This window comes from Sander vitreus, chromosome 13 (genome assembly GCF_031162955.1).
Source record: "Sander vitreus isolate 19-12246 chromosome 13, sanVit1, whole genome shotgun sequence".
Classification (NCBI taxonomy): Eukaryota; Metazoa; Chordata; class Actinopteri; order Perciformes; family Percidae; genus Sander; species Sander vitreus.
In genome coordinates, this window is record NC_135867.1 from 12,674,105 (window position 1) to 12,694,322 (window position 20,218).

Here is a 20,218-nt window from a genome sequence, read left to right on the forward strand (position 1 = left end):
ACCACATATTGAAAAACAGTGGAAGTTGCCTTTATTTCATTGAACAGAGAAACTGCTGCAACGTCGGAGTAAACCACTGAGCAGAAACTAACATTCACACTGAGCCGCTGAAAAAATTACTGGCAAAGTGGAGCAGTAAGGCTTAAGGACGCCTCAGACACATGCGCTCGCACACACACACACACACACACACACACACACACACACACTCTCTCTCTCTCTTACATCAGCTATCTTACACTCTGTGGCTGCTCAGGCAGCAGCCTTATCACTATCCCCTCTCCCTCTATTGTGGTCAGTCAGAGGTGAGGCCTCAAGGGTCACCTTAACATCAGGTCACCTCTGTTTCTTGCCGTTGCCTTAAATGCAGGGCTATTTCAGGGCTAAGAGGTGACATAATATAGAGACCTTAACCGTTCATCTCTATAGTTCATGTCTAAGCAACATGAGCCCCAGCAATAACACTGCGAGGCCAGCCGTGGGCCTGGAGGGCGGGGTTCAGGGGAGTTTGGGGGAGATCATGCTCTGGCCAAAGGGAGGGCAAGGAGGAGTAGGAACCGGCCAAGATGATGATATGATTGGTCACTTTGTAGAGCGGCGGGTGGGCTCAGAGGCAGTGGGGGGAGGCGGTGGGCCACGGCGGTCTAGATCTTCAATGTAGAACATGATGAGCTTCCTGCGCTCCTCAGGGACACACTCCAGAACAAGGTACCGTTTGTCGTTCTGAAGGATCTTCTCCACATCCTTCAGATGCTGCTCTGACTCCTGGATCAGCTTTCTCGACCTGAGGGAAGAGAGGATGTGAGACAGGCAGAAGGCACTCAGAAGCAGCATGGTAATACTATGAACAGTATCCTCTCTGTGAGATTTAACAGCTGCTGTTCAGATTTTGGTTCATATCTTATCGTATCTGTATTAGATACATTTCTGTACTGTCAGACTTTCCTTTGCAACAAATTCCCTTCAAGACAAACATTTTGATTGGTCAGGGGTTAAAAAAACATCGAGACTGTTTATAAGTGACACAAGATGTTTATCACCATCACATCCTGTCCCATCTACGTGAAGAGAACCCTCTCCAAGATCAACGCCCGCAAGGCTGCAGGTCCAGACAACATAGCTGGTCGTGTGCTAAAGGACTGTGCAGAGGAGCTCAAAGATGTCTTCACGGACATCTTCAATGCTTCTGAGTCAGGCTGTTGTTCCGTCAAAGCCACCAACATCATACCTGTTCCAAAGAAGCCCTCTCCATCCACTTTCAATGACCATCGCCCCATTGCACTGACCCCCATCATCATGAAGTGCTTTGAAAGGCTAGTCATGGCTCACATAAAATCGTAGACAAGACCAAGGAAGTGGTTATTGATTTCCGGAGAGGCCCCACCCCGAAACCCCCACTGACCATCAACGGTGCTGCTGTGGAGAGAGTGAGCAGCACCAAATTCCTGGGGGTGCACATCAGTGAGGACCTCTCCTGGACAACAAACACTGCATCACTGGCCAAGAAGTTCCAGTGGTGCCTCCACTTCCTCCGCAAACTGAAGAGAGTGAGAGCCCCCTCCACCCATCATGTGTTCCTTCTACAGGGGCACCATTGAGAGCATCCTGTGTGTGTGTGTGTGTGTCTCTCTCTCTCTCTCTCTCTCTCTCTCTCTCTCTCTCTCTCTCTCTCTCTCTCTCTCTCTCTCTCTCTCTCTCCCCCTTTTTTATATTATACTTGTTGTACATGTCCTTATTGCACCGTGGGTTGGAGATAAACATATTTTCAATTGCTCTGTATGTCTGGCACATATTGCAGAATTGACAATAATAAAGTTGACTTGACAGCTACATGTTTGCTGCTTGTCCCGACTCAAATGCTAATTGTCTAAGAATTATTCAACCATTTACTAAAGTTATTAGGCCCAAAGAATTAATTTCACATACATTTAAAATGTTTGTCTCAGTCTGCTTAATATAATGGAAAACTAATTAAAAAACGGCATCTGAAGTAATGGGAAAATAATGGCCTAGGACAAGTGGAGTTGCTCGTAAATACTTTTTTTTTTCGTATAACAGACAAATCTCAATTTTGAGAAAAAAAGATGTCTGGGCTGCAATTGTATTAGTTTATGTATATTGAATATATATTTTGTGTGTATATATAAATGTGTGCATATATGTGCAAACTATTTGTAATAATTGCATTGCTATCAGCCACTTGTTTTGATGACCTATCTAGTGTGAAAGTGAGTGTACACACCTGTATGTGATGAACTTTGTCTCCTTCAGCAGGGTTCTGAAGTCAGCTTTGGCTGTGATGTACTTGTCTTTGATGTAATCTTCAAACTCCCGCTGTCTCTTCTACAGACACACAGATTAACACATCAGAAGGTAAAACTAAATAAAATGGATGAAACTGTTACTGCCTAATTAAACTCACATCATAACACATTTCAGACCGATAGAAATATATCAACTACCCTTTTGATCAATTCAGAACTGTGGTTCAAATTTACGCAAGAAGCCAGCTGATGTATGGCTGATGTGTTCCTAGCTTTGGTCTTCCCTACATAACAGAGTAAGAGTGCTTTGTTTTTTTTCTTTTTAATCATTTTGCTTGAGATTCTTGCAATGTAACTACAGCATGTCTTAACCCGTCACTGGAGTTACAAAACTCCAGTTAATTGTCAGAAAGTGACTATAATCTTTTATCATTTCATAAATCATACAAAACGACATAAGTCTTACTCTGTCACTGGAGGAGAACTTAATACAGCGAGGGTCCTCCTTGATAACCTTCTTCACCTCCTTCCACGTGGTTGTCAGAGTGATCTACAACACACACAAAAAAAAAATTGTCAAAAAGCTTATAAAATGAATCAGGAATTAAGGTGAAGCAAGTCAATCAAAAAAATGTATAAAGCACATCAATGGACATGACCGTTTTATGTTACTTCTAGTCATGCTGGTTATATGTGTCCATACACAAGAAAAAAGCAAATAGAGACAAAATGAATAGCTTAGTATGAGTGGAAACTTGTCCTGCTTTTGGCACCTTTTTACTTCTCACCATGCTGGTCTCATCCAATAGCTGCCTGAAATGTTCTTTCTTCTTCTTGGCCAGTGCTTCTACATGGTCGTTGAACAGCTTCTCCTTTTCCTCTCTCTCTAGCAGTGATGCCGATTCCCAGCGATGGTCCTTCCGCAGGTTGCGACGTGTGTCTGACCACGTTGCATCTGAAGACCGTACCTGAGGGAGGAATGAATGAACGACAAAAAAACACGTTTGTCTTGTGATCCAGAAAACATACCTGCATTTCTCAAATGTTCAGAAAGTGCTCTTAAACATCCTATATGATCATTCCTCCATCCAATCAATTTTTCTTATTATTCTTAAATCTTAAAGTGACTGGAGAGAACGCAAAATTAAGGAAAATATGATTATTATTTTTCATCACATTACAGCAAGTTTCATGGGGAAATAAAAAAGCTGCAGAGCATCTCACCATATCAGACATGAGAGCTTTGAAATGCTGGATGGCCTCCTCCCTCTTGTGCTGCTCCCTCTCTCGGTCGATCTCTTTGGTCTGTTCTGATCGGGCCTTCTGCACCTCCCGCTCCCTCTCTCTGAGACTGGCCTCGATACGAGCCTGCCGCTCCAACTCTCTCTCCTTATCGATGTCCACGCTCTGTGGACGATGACACATGTGGTCTGTGGTTAGTTTCGTTTGTTATGTGATGTCGACAATGAGGACGACGCTCAATCATCAGGAGATGCTTTAACTCGTTTTTACTCGTCAGGAATTTATTGCCTCCATGGCACAAACAAACTACTGAGCAGTCAGAAACTACTGTAGGTTGAATTGGGCTTAATGAACACTTTTAGAGTGGACTGACTTTTCCATATGCATTCGCTCACAATCCATATACCTAAATATAGATCGCTCAATTAGTAATCGATTCATTCAATTCATACCAACGCTTGTACAAAAGTAAAAAGAAATGTTCAGTTCAACAATGAACAATAAGTTTACAGCTGCTCTCATGCAGATCAGATATCATTAGGACATACATATTGAAGCCATCATCTTCCATACAAAGAACTGCTCATACCTTGGCTTGTTTTTCCATGTACTGTTTGAAAAGTTCTTCTCTGAGCGCGGAGCTCTCTACAGCCTTGTATCGTGGGTCAGTCTCTAGCCGCTCTTTCAATTTGCTCCACCGCTGGCCTCCCTCTATGTGCTGCTCACTTAGGAGATCAAAGAAGTCTTGCTTCACCTGGCAGCAACACACACACATAAAATAAAAGTCTGTCCAGATACAAATGGTCAGCAGGAAAGCAGGACCCCCTGCAGATGGTAAAAGCCTGCAGAGGTCTTGACTCATGGTCAATCGATCTCTTTCACCTAAAAAACACCACAGTCTTGTTCTAGAGAAATACGTATATTAAGATTTGAATGTGAGCGGGTGATACCTTCTCTCCTCTGGACTTGGAGTCCTCTTTCTCTCTCTTCCTCATAGCGGTCATGAATTCCATGAAGATCGCCTCCCTGTCCTTCATCTTTTCTATGGTCTTAAATCGCGGATCTCGGCCGTGCTTCACTGCAAAATCACTAAATGTTGTTCTGTTATGATAAAAAAAGAAAAAGGAAAAAACAATGCAGTTTGTGAAAGTGAAAAGTTACAAACATCTCATTAAATGATCTCTTGTCCACAAGGAGTAAGAAAACAATACCAACACCTTATTATGTTAAATACTAATAGTATATTATATTAAATATTGTAGTAAACTCCCAAACGCAGAAGGGGAATGTAAAATAACTGTTCTATAAAATCACATATCTGTTTTACTCGTGCTCATCAACAAAACAGAAAAACAGAATACAGAATGTTGTAATAAGAATAAATTAACTTTTAAAACACAAAGTACCAGTAGAAAAACTGGCCTGTCCTTTTACCTTGGTGTAAACTTTGCTTCCTCCATCATCCTCCTGAACTCGTCTTTGGCCTGCATCAGCTTGTTCTTCTTCTCCTTCCTCTCCTCCTCCGCTCGCGTCTTCACATACTGGTCAAACACCTGAAGTAGAACACAATACTGTGAGAATGAGTAACAATGAGGGGAGAGAGGAAAACACATGAGAAAGGGAGAGAAACGTAACCTGTTTCCTCTCTTTTGGGTTGAGCAGAAGGTAACGTGGGTCAAACACAATCTTATGAAGCTCTTTGTCCCAAGTCGAGAATGCAGACACCTACAGGTAAGATAAACAAAGCGGGCATTAGACAGTCTAATTTAAACTTGCATATATTAAAGATTAAATATGTTTGTCTACATACAGTGAAGAAAACAAAAACCTCATGACATTTTTATGTAAGAATTCACAAATTGGTGTTACCCCTCTCTCCAGCAGCATCTCTTTGAACTGGGTCATCCGGGCCTCTAGCGGCACTATAGCTCGTTCTCTGGCAGCTCTGAGCTCTGCCTCCATTGCTGCTTCCTTCTCAGAGTCTGCCTCCTTTACCTCCTCCTTCCTGTTAAGGTGAAGGAAAAGGGTTAAAGAAGATTGACAATTGACAATTTTTTTTAGAGAGATAAGGTGAGGTACTATAGCATGACTAACTTTCTCTTTTTGGCTTTGGATGGCTCCTCATCCTGATTCTCTTCAGTAGCAATGGCCAGTTCTGGCTCCTCCTTATTGACACCTGTGAATGAACACAATGCACTTTTGAATTTAAAAAAAAATGTTTTTTTCTTTTTGTTGTTCAACCCAAGCAGCAACCTCCGATGCCGAAAAATGAAGCCAACGTGTTAGTGCCAACTTGGCCGAGCCAAAAGGAAGTCAATCCCCATAGACCCCATGTTAAAATGCCCAACTAAAGCTCTAAAGCTAATTTCCCCCTTCATGACAACTGTACGGGGGGTGAACTGCTTTATAACTTATCAAGCAACTAGCTTATAGTTATCAAAAATCAAAAGTACTGTGTTGAATGTCATTATCACCGACTGCATGTGAACGTTTGTTTGTCCACACCTGTCTTCTTGCCGTCCCCCAGCCCTCTCTTGTGCGGGGGCTCCTGGATGTGCTTGTCGACATCAGCTCGACCAACCAGCTCCTCAGGCCGGTCCCACATGGACAGCCGTGTTGTCGGATTGTAGAAGAACACGCGATCGTCACCCGTCCATACCACACACCTGATATATTTTTAAATGCATTAGGTTTATTGTAATAAAGTGGAGTGGAGAGATGGTGTGGACTGTGATGTGGTGCGTGTACCATGGTGTGCCAGGGATAGGGTTGGTGGCTATAGGTCTGGCTTTCTGAGCTGCTTTTTCCTCCTCTGTCATCTCTTCTTCTTTTGGCTCCTTGATAAAGAAGGAAAGAAAAAACCCTGTTATCTCCATTACATTACATTTATACTGCGAAACTATAGCTCATCTATATTCTTATATCTTTTTAATCATTGTCATAATATATCATTATTTTACATGTAGAAATGTTATGAAGTATAGTTTATGTTGTGCAGTGTACAGAATTTCTTGCATTCTGAAATATTATAAATAATCTTACCCTTTTACAACATGCTTTGAGAATACTGTACTTAATTATAGTCATGGCAACTACGCACTTTTAAATAAAAAAATTCGAGGCGGAGTTTCTTTCTTTTTGTTGTTCAACCCAATCAGCAACCTCCGGTGCTGAAAAATGAAGCCAACGCGTTAGTGCCAAAAACAGTTCCTCGAATGGCCCCTTTCCAAAAGGAAGTCAATCCCTACAGACCCCCATGTTAAAATGCCCAACTCTACAGCAAAAATAAACATGTTTTCAGCCTGGTACAAAACTCAACTCTCTAAAGCTAATTTCCCCTTTCATGACAACTGTACAGGGGGGGCGGGGGTGAATCGTTGTATAACTCACCCATTTAAATTATATTAAGGCTTAAAGTTGTGCATAATTAAGGGCATGATGCTTTGAGTCACAGGAGGCGAGCATAGACTGTAGGCTTCATTGGGCTTGCCTCAGCTTCATCCACACTCCACCTCTTTGCCTATATTTGGATTAGCAGGGAGTTAGGCAACTACGGGCACTACTACCAACACGGCAACGGCCGGAGCCCCCGGGAGCCGCTCACATTGAGCTTAATTTTGGCTCTTCAGAAACCTACGGGTGACGTCGCAGAGACTTTGTCCATATTGTATACAGTCTATGGTTCAACCAGGGAATTCCAGCCTTCACATACCTCCTTCTCGTTGTTAGTGTTATCTGTTTTGTTCTCCTCGTCCTCCATCTCCATCGCCTCAGCCTCCTCCTGGGCCAGACGTTCCTTGACCCTTTCTGCTTCTTTTTCTGATGGAGGAGAAAAAAAGCACACACACACACACACACACACAAACTGTGAGGTAACTAAAAGTGGTGTAGTGTAACTCAAGAAATGCAGCATGTCATCAATTCTGCCAGGGTTTCATGTTCAGTAAACCTGCTAATTATCAGTCATACCTGCTGCAAGTGACACAGGTAAATCTTAGGACAGGTAATGTGGGATGAGGGTTTTTGTGTGTTTAGCTTGTCAGACAAATGACAGTGTTGTTGGTGAGCAGTAAATCAAAGTAGGTAAAGCTTTTGAGATTGGTGATACAGGAAACCAGCCCAAGCTTGGCACCCATCATCTACTAAAACCATTTATGTTCCACCCAACCACAGATCATCTCATCATGTCGGGCCTGACAAAGCTTGTGTGTGCACTAGTCAGCAGTGCTTACCTTTCTCCACGAGGGCCGGTGGTTTTTCCCAGGTGGACTCCAGTGTTCGGTTGTTGTAGTAGTACGTTTTCCCATCTGCTGTTTTGTACTCTGACCACTCGGGCAGCTGCAATGATCCGGCCATGGAGGCAGGAGCTGCCGAGAGAGCCAGATGTGGGTGCATCATGGAAACTAAAGGCGGACCCATGCCAGGAAGCATGCCTGTAATTAATCAGAGAGGAAAGAGACATACCATGATTGTCTGAGTCATCTTTTTGTCTGAGCCAATAATAACAGTGGACTATGCTCTAGAAAGGGCATTAGTTTATACATCAATTTGTGAAATGTCATTTACGCCATGGTTTCACATTTATAATCAAAAAATGTATAAGCAAAACCAGAGGTGAGACAGAGAGCTCCGCAGGCAGACTAAAATGGATTCAATGCAACTTAAAAAGGGCTGTCCCTCTAAGTATTTGCCTTTTCATCTAGAGCAGTGATTCTCAAAGTGGGGTCCGTGGCACTCTGCCAGGGGTCCATAAACAATTTACAGATTAATTCATTTAAATTATCATGTCTTTTTTTTTTTTTTAAACAAGAGACATAAATCTATATTTTATAGATTACGTTTTAATCTAACAAATCTATAACTCTTAGAATCTGCAAATATGTTTAATACACATCTACTAACTTTCTAATACATTTATCTTGTGTTGTTTCACATAACTAAGACTATAGAAGTATAAAAATTAGGCTACATCAAATTAGGGACATACATGAGGGGTTCCCCGGTATATTCTCTATCTTGTAAGGGGTCCTTGGCTGAAAAAAGATTGAGAACCTCGGATCTAGAGGAGTAGATTATTAGATGAGTGAGTGAATAAAAAAAATTAGTATTATTATCATTTTGTGGAAGAAACTGCTCAAGTCTAAAGATGCCTTCAAGAAACAAAACTGATTTACAACAAACACAGGCCACATACACAAAAAAAAAAAGAGCAGTGACCCCCCACACACACACACACACACACACACACACACACACACACACACACACACACAAAAAGAAGACAAACACATGACCACAACATGTAGCCCTAACTGCTATATTACTGAATCTCTACGAAGCAAAAGCCTCTCTGTCTCAACTTGGTTACATTAACCAACCACACACCTCAAAATGACTGATCCTAACAATCAATGACTCGGCCCAATCTAACAATTTAGATGCTGATTTTCAAGTTTCATTTACTAAAAGCCATTTGGACAACGCAAACAAAGTACATTCATCATTTAGTGTGAGCTGAATACTCTGAATGTTTGCACCAGGAAATATTTTTTGTTTCCCGTTTGTTTTAAACAAGGGAATGCAAAGTAAATATCATTATAAAAATATGTGATGGTGATAAAATGTTGTATGTGGCGTATGCCTTGCAGCTCTGCCTTTTTAATTCAGAGCAAATAAAGTAAACTGAACATGTTAAGTCTGTAAAAATAATCACAAATGAGTTTAACGAGGCTTAATAACAATCAAGCTGTATGTTCTGCTTCTGTCTGTTGGAATGGAAGAAATTTCTACTGTACACCGGATGGATCATATTCACAGCATTCACCACCATGCCCCTGTTTGAGGTTTCCCATATATGCCATATGAATCATGTAGACACCATTCACTACCATGCCATCTACTGTAGATCTGAGATGCGAGCGGCTGGGTGTTTACCGTTGGGGCTGGGGCCTGCCTTTACACAGGGGGCACCTACTATCTGCATCATTGCTACACCTGCAAGAACAACGGACAAGCAATCATCTGGTTGAACACAGCAGGACACTAGACATGAGCTACCATGGTGTGTAAGATTTTGTTTGTGGTCCCACTCAGACAAAACGCACGCCCATATTTTGAACTGTGCATTACGGTTATGTTACAACAGTTACTCAGCCTCTGTTGACATTTATGTGCCTGTAATAATGTATTTAGAGATGAAAGAGGACAGCATACATTAGGTTTACAAACTAAGATTTATTTGGAGGCCATTACTACATTAACAATTACGATAAAAAGAAAAGAAAGAAAACTGAAAAAATAAAATCCAAACTAGCGAATGCATAATGTTGGAACACCACAAATCTCAAAGTCAATCAGGAAGCTCTCAGTCTGATATTTGTCAGCAAAAAAACAATCAGCCCCAGTCAAAAACTAGCTACCTGTAATTCTGATACTGCCAGACACTTCGTCCACAAAGAACACAATAAACAGGGAATTACTAGACCATTAACCTTCTTTGATCAAAATATACCAAAATAAGGGACAGAAGAAGACACATAACAGAGGAGAAGAGAAAAGCAACAGAAACAACTTTGAAAGCAAACACAAAGGAGCATTTACATTAGCCTAAATTTGAATCCAAGCCACTACACTCAAGACTTGTTGTTGTGCCACCCTTAAAGCAACACTACGTAACTTTTCCCACTTCGGTCCCCCTACAGGTTGGAAGCGGAATTGTCCATTACATTACATTGTGCAAGTCTGCCAGATCAGGTCACCAGATCTTGAACTGGACAATGTAATGTAATGGACAATTCCGCTTCCAACCTGTAGGGGGACCAAAGCGGGAAAAGTTACCTAGTGTAGTGTTAAACAAAATGTTGCCTGACAAATCTGTGCTGACTGAACTAAATAGAGTTATCAATGACCAGGAGATATCTGGTGGGAAGTCTTTTGAGACACTTGAGACATTTACATGAATAGAAGTGTCCCTATAATCCCGCCCTTCTGTGGTGTTCCAATAACAGCAAGAGTTCACGGTCCACGGTCTACTCTCTTTTTCTGATGTAATCAAAAATTAACCCATAATGTGGAGTCTGAGTTTCCACAGAGGCTAACTGAATATCAGCTGTCGCAAAGCATTTACACAGCTAAGTAGCCTATTAGCATTAGAGCAATCGAGTAATCTTAACTGGTTAAATTACTAGCAACATTATACTACTAGAGGTATCCCGATCAAGATTTTTTGGCCCTGACGTAAGTCATGAAATGCTAGGTATCTGCCGATGCCGACTCTGATTTCTATATTTACATAGCAGCAGGAGATAGGCCTATGCAATGTTGATTAAATATATATCTGGCACATTAAAATAGCAGGTGTGTCCTACGAAATTTGGCCCACCATATTTTTCAGGAGCTAATTAATCCAAATATCAAAGGGCCTGGTTCAAAGTAGGGCTGGGCGATATGACATATATCGTCAAAACGAGTAAATGTCAAAACGAAAATGTTTATCGCATATACATTTTATTTCTATTGCAATGTCGGAAAAAGAAAATGATACTCAGTACTTTTCATTTGTCAAGTATTTAATTTGCACAGAAGTATACAAAAATAGGCTTTACCATGTGGTTATTTCATATAGACTATTTATTTATTAAATTACCAGCAAACATGCTATATCGTGATATATATCATTATCAAGATTTGGAAATGACCTATATCAGGATAGAAGATTTTGGCCATATTGCCCAGCCCTAGTTCAAAACCATTCAAATGATAAACTTACATTATTGATCTGACATAGATGAAACTGTAACAGGGAGACACAATCGGCTAGAGAAAGAAAATATCACTTTGCCACTCTTAGCCCAGATTGGCCCCCCGGCTCAGGATATTTCTACTTTCAACATGTCAGACTAAAAACTAAATTTTGTCCTGGAGCCCGACCAACAAATCTGCAATATAACCTATTGCAGTATTTTTTGTAGGACTATTTTCCTGGATTCCTAAATATTTATACAACCTGTTTGTAGCATAATGATAGCAGCTAGATATTGTAGCCTGTTAGTTTCTTGCTCTTGGTGTGCGGTTCTTACCTGGTAGAGGGATGTGCATGCCTGGCAAGGGCACCCTGAAAGGAGGCACCATGACAGGGGGGAAGGCAGACATGGCTGCGGTGGGCTGGGCCACATTGTGGGGCATGCCTGCAGGCAGCAGTGGCATGGTCTGCACAGCCGTAACAGGTGACGGCACCGTGGAAACAGTTACCACAGTGACTGGAGACACAGCAACAGTTGAGGACGCTGTGGCAACAGGGGATAGGTCTGCTACAACAGTGGCTTTTGGGAACAAAAAGACAAAAAAAGAGGATTTTTATTTTTGCTTTTGTGTGTGTGTGTGTATGGTCAATATGAGACTGCGTACTTACCGGCAATGGTCACGGAGGGGGTGGTGGAGTCTGGACTGGAGGCGAGTGTGCGGGAGGGGGTTGTGGACAGGGCCTGAGTAGGGGAGGCTGTGGCTGCTGTGCTGGCTGTAGTGTTGACACTGCTCGAGCTGGCAGCTGTAGTCACCCCCACACTTGGACCTGGCCCTGCAGACCCCGCTACAAGAAGAGGGTTGAGTTCAGACTGCTGGATGATCTTCACACCATCCGGTTTACTCCATGATGACTCTCTGGTCCTGGCGTTGTAGTAATATGCCTGTGAAAGGGATAGTAGACAAGAAAACACTTGTAACTTGGGAACAAACAGTAAACAATCATACCACAGGATTTTTTTTATGGAGTGAATCAATGTTGTTGTTTGTATTGAAATTTACTAAGCAAGATTTCTCCCAAAATGACTTATTTTGGAATGCCAGCCCAATTTCCAAACCAATGTTAAAGATATTAATTAGATAATTTACCGTGGGATTTTCCTTAATTATTATTATTATTATTGTGTGTGTGCAACGAAAGCTCTACAACGAAACAATAATTTTAAGTGAGTCAGTGGCTACTTTCAGCAGTGTATATTTCTAGTTCTACAGACAGTTTTACATCCTGCAAAGCTGTTAAAATGCAATCAAGTGATTAGCACCATTAAATCAGCCGTGTATCTAAAGTCTAATTACAGCAAACTATTTCACTCTTAGAGATAGACAATAATAGATTCCATATCAACAGACAACCCCCAGTAATACCAATGCAGTCTCTTTCTTAAGGGCTATAGTTTTCTATATTTTAATATACTTTTGGAAAAACTTTAAAAGACTGTAAAAATCCTTAATTAATTCTCCATGCTTTTCCAGAATGTGTAAACCAGTAGGGACCCTACGATGTGTTTACATATTACTATTAGCTTACCTTTCCCTCTGGTGTCTTGTTCTCTACCCAAATCTCCTCTGCAGGGTTGAGTGCAGGGGCTCCAGATGTAGGAACCGGGGGCATCCCAGGAGGAAACAGCATCCCTGGAGGAGGCGGCAGGTTTCCCATGGGAGGGGGAAGGAATGGAGGTCTCTGCAGCAGAAGATAGAGACCAAGCATTACATTTTTAGACTGTAAGGAGTAGGGCTAGGAATATAAATTGGCCAATAAGAGTCCTCCCTGGTGGCTAGTCAGATAAGCAGTTGACTATTTAGCCGGCACTTGAAACCTCTGAATTCAAATTAGGAGGTCCATACATCAATATTGCACCATTCAAGAGAGAATCCCACTGGATCTGAGAATCAATTAAGAAGAAGTCAAATAGAATCAAGGAGGAATATGACTAAAACCATATTATAATCTCTCTTGTGCCTTGTTCTAGGAGCTAATACTACTGTTATTTGTGCCCAAAAGGACTAATGCTTTTTCTTGTGGTAAATGTCTTTGCCTGCCAGATGGCTGAACCAAGGATTGATATGAATTCAAAAACAAACTGTGGATCGTTTCTCTGCTAAAAGGATTTACCCTTTTCTTTGGACACACACACACACACACACACACACACACACACACACACACAGCCTCTGGAGTGCAGTTCCATACACTTCACTGATAAATCTCTGAGTTATGCTAAATAACTTCCAAATAAAAGTTAAGTTTCACCTCTTACTGTACATGACCACTCCCCTCTTTCTCTCTCTCATTTAAATGTTGTTTGTGTATCTAATATTTTGGCTTTTATGGTCTATTACAATAGTAATTGTCTGTTTCTCTATAAATGCTGTGTAGAACATCACTGCAGGCAAAGTTTACAGCCTTACACTTCCATGAAGAAAAACACGCATGGCACATAAGAACGGGAGTCAGTCACCTGTAGATGTGGAGGTCCAATGGGTGGAGGCATGCTTCCAGGTGGTGGGATGGGTGGCATGTTGGGGTCAAAGGGTGGGCGTGCAAATGGGGGGCGGGGCGGGGGTCCCCTCATCATCCCAAAAGGAGGCGGCGGAGGCCTAAGGAGTGGTGGTGGGCCTCGTAACACTGGGGTCTGGGCAGGCGCAGGTGCAGGCGCAGGGCCGCGGAAACGCACTGCCTGCTGCACCATTCTAGCACACCAGAACAATATAACGTTACAACCAGTGTTCAATGGCAGATCACTAAGTATCATTAACAAGAACCCTCTGATATGGGCACTGTGATCTGTACTAAAATGCTAATACTGAAGGTAATTCTAATGCTTGAATGTAACTGTAACTACAGGTAAGGCTGGGCAACATATAAAAAGGTCATATCACAGGTTTTTTCCAAATATCACAGTATCTGTGGTAGGTGTGGCAAATTTCAAATTGTTGATAATAACATCAGAGTGCATGATAATATGAAGTCACACATATTTCAGATGCCATGGTCATGTAATTTAGAAATCATTCTGGGAGAAATTCAGCTCAGTAATTAACTCTATAGTATTAGTTAAGGCACCAACACTGTGCTTCACAATATTGGAAAAAGCAATGTCAGAATATTAACAATACCTACATACTGCAGTTCATGCAATAACTTTTGGTACTTGCTTATCAATCCAGACATATTGTAGTGAAGATATATGTTTACCAGGTGTAAACGTGGCTAGTTTAGCAGATTATTACAAAACCTTTGCAAATGACTGTTGTCTGTGCGTAAGTAACTATTTGGCATTATTGGCTTTGTAATGATATGGTTTTGCTGATTGATGTACAACATGTGAGCTGCAGAAATACGTTCTTGAAGATGCAATCACACTGACGTGGATGATGTTTTGCTATGAAGCCTTTGGGTGTAACGTTACGTAGCTCTAAGGTGTTTATTATTCCACGTTCTTTAGGGCAAGAGTAACGTTACATACGTTGATCCTAAATTACACCAAACACTCAGTTTATCTCGTTTATTACCAACTAGGACAACAGAACGCCAGTCAAAACACTAAATGGACGGAGGCGTGTGCTCCTGCTTACTAATGAATGTAGCATAGCTTAGCTAAGTGGCTACTATACATTAACATGTGAGCACAGAACGCACACGTATGACATGAACTGTGTCTGAACACAAACGCGGGGCCTGGTGAGGAAGGAAGCCCGTTGAAAGAGGAAAACATCTGGCTGTGTTTGATCTGACTGCCTGTGTTTACCGCGTGCCACGAGCGGAGAGGAAAGAGGAGCCGCTTGGCAACACAGGCTATCGTTAGTTAGCTAGCTAAAAGCTAGTTAGCTAGCATGGCTATATTTAAGAGTAAAACCACAGTTTATCACAACCCCTCGACCAAAAAACAACGCCAACCAACTTCGCATTATACCTCGGCTTGTGCTTAATAGTGCGCTGAGCTCATTTTCATTTTAACACTTTATTCGCTATTATCTGACCTGTTGTCGCTGAACCCGATAGTCTCGCTCTCTGTCTGGTCCGCCATTACAGGAAAATGTAACCACTCTCTTCCTGAACACGCCCCTAAGTGGTTTCTACTTCTTGTATTCGCTAAACTTTCATGTCAATCATAGCGCAGTCCTAGCTGTGTGAGCTCTGTTTGGATAATGATTTTCTGACGGAGGTGTAGCCAAGCATTCATTGGGTCCTGTTTTTCATGATGTCTTTGTTCAGTAATGCTGCATTCATGTGCTCCTCTGATGGTCCCTGGTCCCGAGTTGGGAGGTCGTGCTTCTGACTGTATGTGTTCATGTAATGTGAGGAAAAACATGGACGCTACAAACAATATGTGTTGTATTTGTTTGATCAGATAAGCTGTTTCCTGTATTTATTCCAATTTGAAGCTTCATATTAGTGATTTTGTCCCAGACTTTTTGCTGCATCAACACATTCCCTAAAACCACTAGGCATATTGCTTTACCTGACTTGTTATCATCAGGGATAATGGTAATACATAACTTTTCTAATACACTCCACGTAGACAGCAACTAAAGTTACAACCCATACCATATTCAAAATAACATGTGAGCAACAAAAAGTATATGCAATACATTAATTAAAGCGTAACTCTCGCCAAAATGATCGCATCCAAATGAATTTTGATGCAATCATACTAGTGCCCCTAGCACTCCTATTCAAAAGGCCATTTGACCAAAAACGAAAATACAAAAATACGGTCAATCTTAAAAGTGGCGCTCCCGTCCTAATTATGCTTTTAAACAAAAGTTTGACTCGGGTACATTGACAAAAATACCCTAGGTTGCATTTTGGCTAGAGTTATGCTTTAAGTTTCACATAACTTAACATTTACTTTCGTCTGCCATGTCACTGCGTGATATGACGCCAACTCGGCAAGTCTCTCAGCAAAAATGTTTTCGGAGTTATTGTTCCGACTAGAGGGAGAATTCGGGAATTCATTTTACGAATATTCCGACAGCACATGAATGCAGCATCAGTCTCTGCAGTGTTGATAATAAATTGGATTGTAATCATTACCACTTTTTACAAACTCAATTAGCTGTTCTTCTCTCTCTGTTTACGGTGGTGGTAGGTATTTTATATGCTGTGGGTATTTTGTGTTCCTATTGTTGTGAACAGTGTTGGAAAAAGAACTGAAGTCCTCTACTCAAAAGTAGTAACTATGCTACTAAAGTAGAACACTTCCAGTCTTTGATATCTAGCTCTTATTCCTATTGAGTTTGAAAGTGCTCATTAGTCCCTTATTTGGATGAAAGTGTCAGCCCAATTAATGTAGGCATATGTTTCTTGATCTGTTTGCAGTTGAATAGGTGAAGGCAATACAATAATACAATATTATGTTTGGAAGCAGACAAACTACTCATGTAAAGTGCCAGTAGGCTAAATTAGAATTGTACTAAAGGAAAGTATGTGTACTTTTTGCCTTTGCTTGTGGATCTGAATAAAATTACAGCTGACAATCATAGTCTGTAGTCAACAGATATAATTTGGTTTGGATGTTCCTTGCATTAATTTGTGAACACTAACTAACACAAATGAATGATTCAAACTAAGACAACATTTAGTTTGTATTGGTACATTTAGAATACATAATAAAAGTAGTCCAACAGGTACAGTCACAGAATATTTTATTTATTTGGCCATGAATTAAAATATATTCTGCTAATATCGCTGAAAGTTTTGCCATGTGTGTGCTTAACGTCTCTTAGAGCAGTCCAACAACATCAACATCATCCTCATATTTGCACTCTACTTTGTTGTTGACTGAAAGCTGCTGACTGGTGACAATGTCAGGCTGCTCAATGCTTTCTGATGCGGCTTGATGCAGAGTGTTGTGGTAATTCCTCACTTCCTCCGTGGAGCTGTAGGCATTTGGGTATCTGTAAAAAAACCCTGATATAAGCACACAGGAAATCAATTGCACAGAAAATGCTCCATGCATGTGTCAAAACAAATGTCAATGACTTGAAAATTCTGTGAATCCTTACACCCCTCTAAAGTATCACGTAGGTCTAACAGTCAGTGTGTAAAAGGGAGCCATGTTGGAAATGTAAAAAAGCTGGCTCTAAGAATAAAACTAAGATCACTTGTTTCCTAAAACCAGATCATTCATTCTCTACTTGCTGCTGCTTTAAAACAAATTTAAGGGAGTGTTTCCTTTTTTGTTGTTTTTGCTTCTGATGCTGTGGGTTGATAGTAAAAAATAAAAAAATAAACATAAAAAAATTAATATTTATGAGTTGTCAGAATACATTCATTACATGGTCTGTAAAGAGAGAATTGAATGATATAAGCTAGCTCTCACACATTGGCTAGTTGAAATATTTCACTGAAGATGCCTGACCTTGGACAGTTGGACTGGACCCTGGAGTAGGGGCCCATTTGATGATATGGGCAAGAAGCTGGGTAGTAGCTCACTCTGTAGGCCATCATGGCAGGATATGGGTACACACTGAGGCCCTGCAACTGGGACTGAGCTGGAGGCACGGCCTGTGAGAAGGAAACGCCAGGGTCCTGCCCTGCTCCCTGCCCTGAGGACAAACACTCTAAGTCTTTCTTCTTCTGGGGGCGAAACTCATAATCTGGCATGACATAGCAAAGCAGAAAGCAGAGTAAGTGGAAGTCAGAGGTTCACCATCCACACCAGAACAGATTCAAACTGAAAACACATCCTACTGTATATCTGCACACAAGACACAACAGTAACCTTGCAGTAAAGGTTCATTATCCTCTAATCAGCTGTGTAATTGTCCGTACCAGGGAATTGCAGCTTATGCATGTATTTCAGTTTGTGAGCCATTTCATAGTAGGGCCACTTCTGTTCCTCACTGAGCTTGGACCACTCACAGCCCAGCACAATACTGATGTCTGTCATGTTGGCTCCAGGGCGGGTTTTGCGCAGGGCATTTCGGTGGATATGAGACCACACGATAAAGGCATTTGGTGGCCGTTTAATGTGTCCATTCTTGTCTTGGCCAGACTGCAACTGCTTCAGATCTGAAGGAGACATTTGGGGACTGATTTGTTCACTTGCAGTTGTAGAAAACAGTCAGAATTAGACACAATGTTTTACGTTATTACACTATTGATCACTTTTTAGATAATGATTCCGTTAACAAAAAAATACATGGATAGACAAAACACCTAATGAAAATATACCCCTAAGTATGTCAAATTCCTGCTGATCATCTTTTTTATTTATTTTCCCTTTCATTATTAAATACATTTTGGAGCACAGATGATTTGTCTTTTTTGGAGTTCTGTTTATGTGAATTGAAGCTCACATAACAAATGCTGATTGAAGGACACTTATCACAGAATCAAAAAATAATAATTTCTACCAGGAAAAGAAAAGAAAAAACAAACTTAATTTAAGATACTACGTAAGGGAGGTCAGAATTCTGAATAATGTTGACTAACTATATCAAAATTATTAGGCTACAAATATCTCATAATTTTGATTTTGAAGTTCAACTTTTTACTTATGTTAACATTTTGACTTTTATGAGTTTGACTGACTGTCTTGACCTAGTTTCATTTTATTTCAAAAAGTCCGAATTTTTACTTTGTAGCTACCTACTTTCTACCTATAGCTTATCATTATTTTTTGACTTCATTGTTAGTAGCCTATATAAGGTAGCCTATGACTTGAATGTCAATTCTCATTAACTACCGACTTGTTTGACTTAGCTAGTAGCCTATCTCTAATTTTTATTTTCCAACATATATATATATTTTCAATTATTCCTAACACTTTATTATCCTATGCTATTTCTCTGGTTCCATAAACATCCCAGCACTATCACACACAGGCTCTATGGGGATACTGCACGTTACCTTCCTCCGTTGGCGGGATGGTGTAAGTGGTGACCGGACTATCAACTCCGAGTGAGGTCGTGAGGTGGACTGGATCTGCGTTCAGCCAGTTTCCCCCAGTTGTACTGGCCTGTCTCTTATCCAGCTTCTCGGTGACATCGAGCGGGAATATTTGGTCCCCAGAAGGAAAATTCACCGCACTGACCTGAGAACCTGCTTCTGGACGTGAACCTGAAGTGACAGTTTCTGACCTGATCCCGCTGCCACTCACCTCCGCTGACACACCTTTATAAAGTAGGCCTAGTTTGTTAAAAATAGTTGATATGGGTGGAAGCTTTCCGTCTTCAAATTCAGAACTTGCTCCAACTAAGGTCACGTAGTTTTCACAAATGTTGGACCTAGGCCTATGTCCGGTCCCGACTAGCGTTGGAATCTGACCAGCATCTCCGGTTTGAAAGAACTGAAAAGCGGGCGTCGCCGCTGGGTCCTGGCTCGTGTTTCTGGTTGGCAGACGCGGTTCTCCTTTTCTATTTTTAAGGTATATGTCCATTGTCACAACCGTCGCTGTAATTTGGGGTATGGGTTTCAATATTTAATCTTGGTTGTGATATAAAAAATTGTCGGTTGCCCAGACAACAGAGAGACTGTAAAACGCCTAGAAATAAAACAGGGTTCCACAAGGTCTGAGCGTTCCTATTGAGCAGTTAGCTGTTTAGCAAAATGGGATTTATGACAGTATCTCTCTCAGTATCTCACATTTTATTTCCCCAATATGATTGTCTTTAACTTATTTTTTAAAGCCTTCTTTGCACTACCACAAATAAAACTCTGGTGGGAAAATAATACATTTCCTTATTTATTTGTTGATTTAAAAGCTGTCAGAATTAAACTACATTAAACTACATTGTATTGATTATAAAAATATTATTAATTATCCACCATGTGTTATAGTTTTTAACTGCAGAATGTACTTGACATGTGTCCTCAATGGTAGCTACTATGTCCCTGTTCAGGATCATATGTTATAGAAATATGATATAAAAAGTGATTCAAAAAGTAGCCTGCACCTAAAAAA

General features: G+C 40.9%; 1 protein-coding gene across 6 annotated transcripts; it reads right to left on the reverse strand.

Annotated features, from left to right (window-relative positions):
• Positions 1-8: 8 nt before the first annotated feature.
• Positions 9-15,357, reverse strand: tcerg1b (transcription elongation regulator 1b (CA150)). 6 transcript variants are annotated; one of them, XM_078265635.1, is made up of 22 exons: positions 15,288-15,357; positions 13,766-13,997; positions 12,835-12,987; positions 11,917-12,190; positions 11,585-11,827; positions 9,441-9,500; positions 8,494-8,565; positions 7,739-7,939; positions 7,219-7,325; positions 6,255-6,343; positions 6,012-6,172; positions 5,601-5,682; positions 5,376-5,511; positions 5,142-5,231; positions 4,941-5,059; positions 4,457-4,607; positions 4,096-4,260; positions 3,489-3,671; positions 3,053-3,232; positions 2,731-2,814; positions 2,243-2,343; positions 9-784 (listed from the first exon to the last, which is right to left on the reverse strand). In XM_078265635.1, exons 1-22 carry the CDS (start codon positions 15,332-15,334, stop codon positions 583-585), a joined length of 3,132 nt encoding a protein of 1,043 aa, XP_078121761.1. In that variant the 5' UTR covers positions 15,335-15,357; the 3' UTR covers positions 9-582. The 6 variants fall into 6 exon arrangements, with proteins under 6 accessions (XP_078121761.1, XP_078121760.1, XP_078121765.1 ...); XM_078265634.1 differs by having other exon boundaries at positions 3,038-3,232; XM_078265639.1 differs by lacking the exon at positions 8,494-8,565.
• Between the last annotated feature and the right edge of the window lie 4,861 nt (positions 15,358-20,218).

Coding starts and splice junctions, on each gene's coding strand:
- tcerg1b (XM_078265634.1), bottom strand. CDS start 15,334: ATGGCGGACCAGACAGAGAGCGAGACTATCGGGTTCAGCGACAACAG. Junction 13,998..15,287: donor ATCGGGTTCAGCGACAACAG/GTCAGATAATAG, acceptor CTGGTGTGCTAG/AATGGTGCAGCAGGCAGTGC. Junction 12,988..13,765: donor TTGGACCTCCACATCTACAG/GTGACTGACTCC, acceptor CTTCTGCTGCAG/AGACCTCCATTCCTTCCCCC.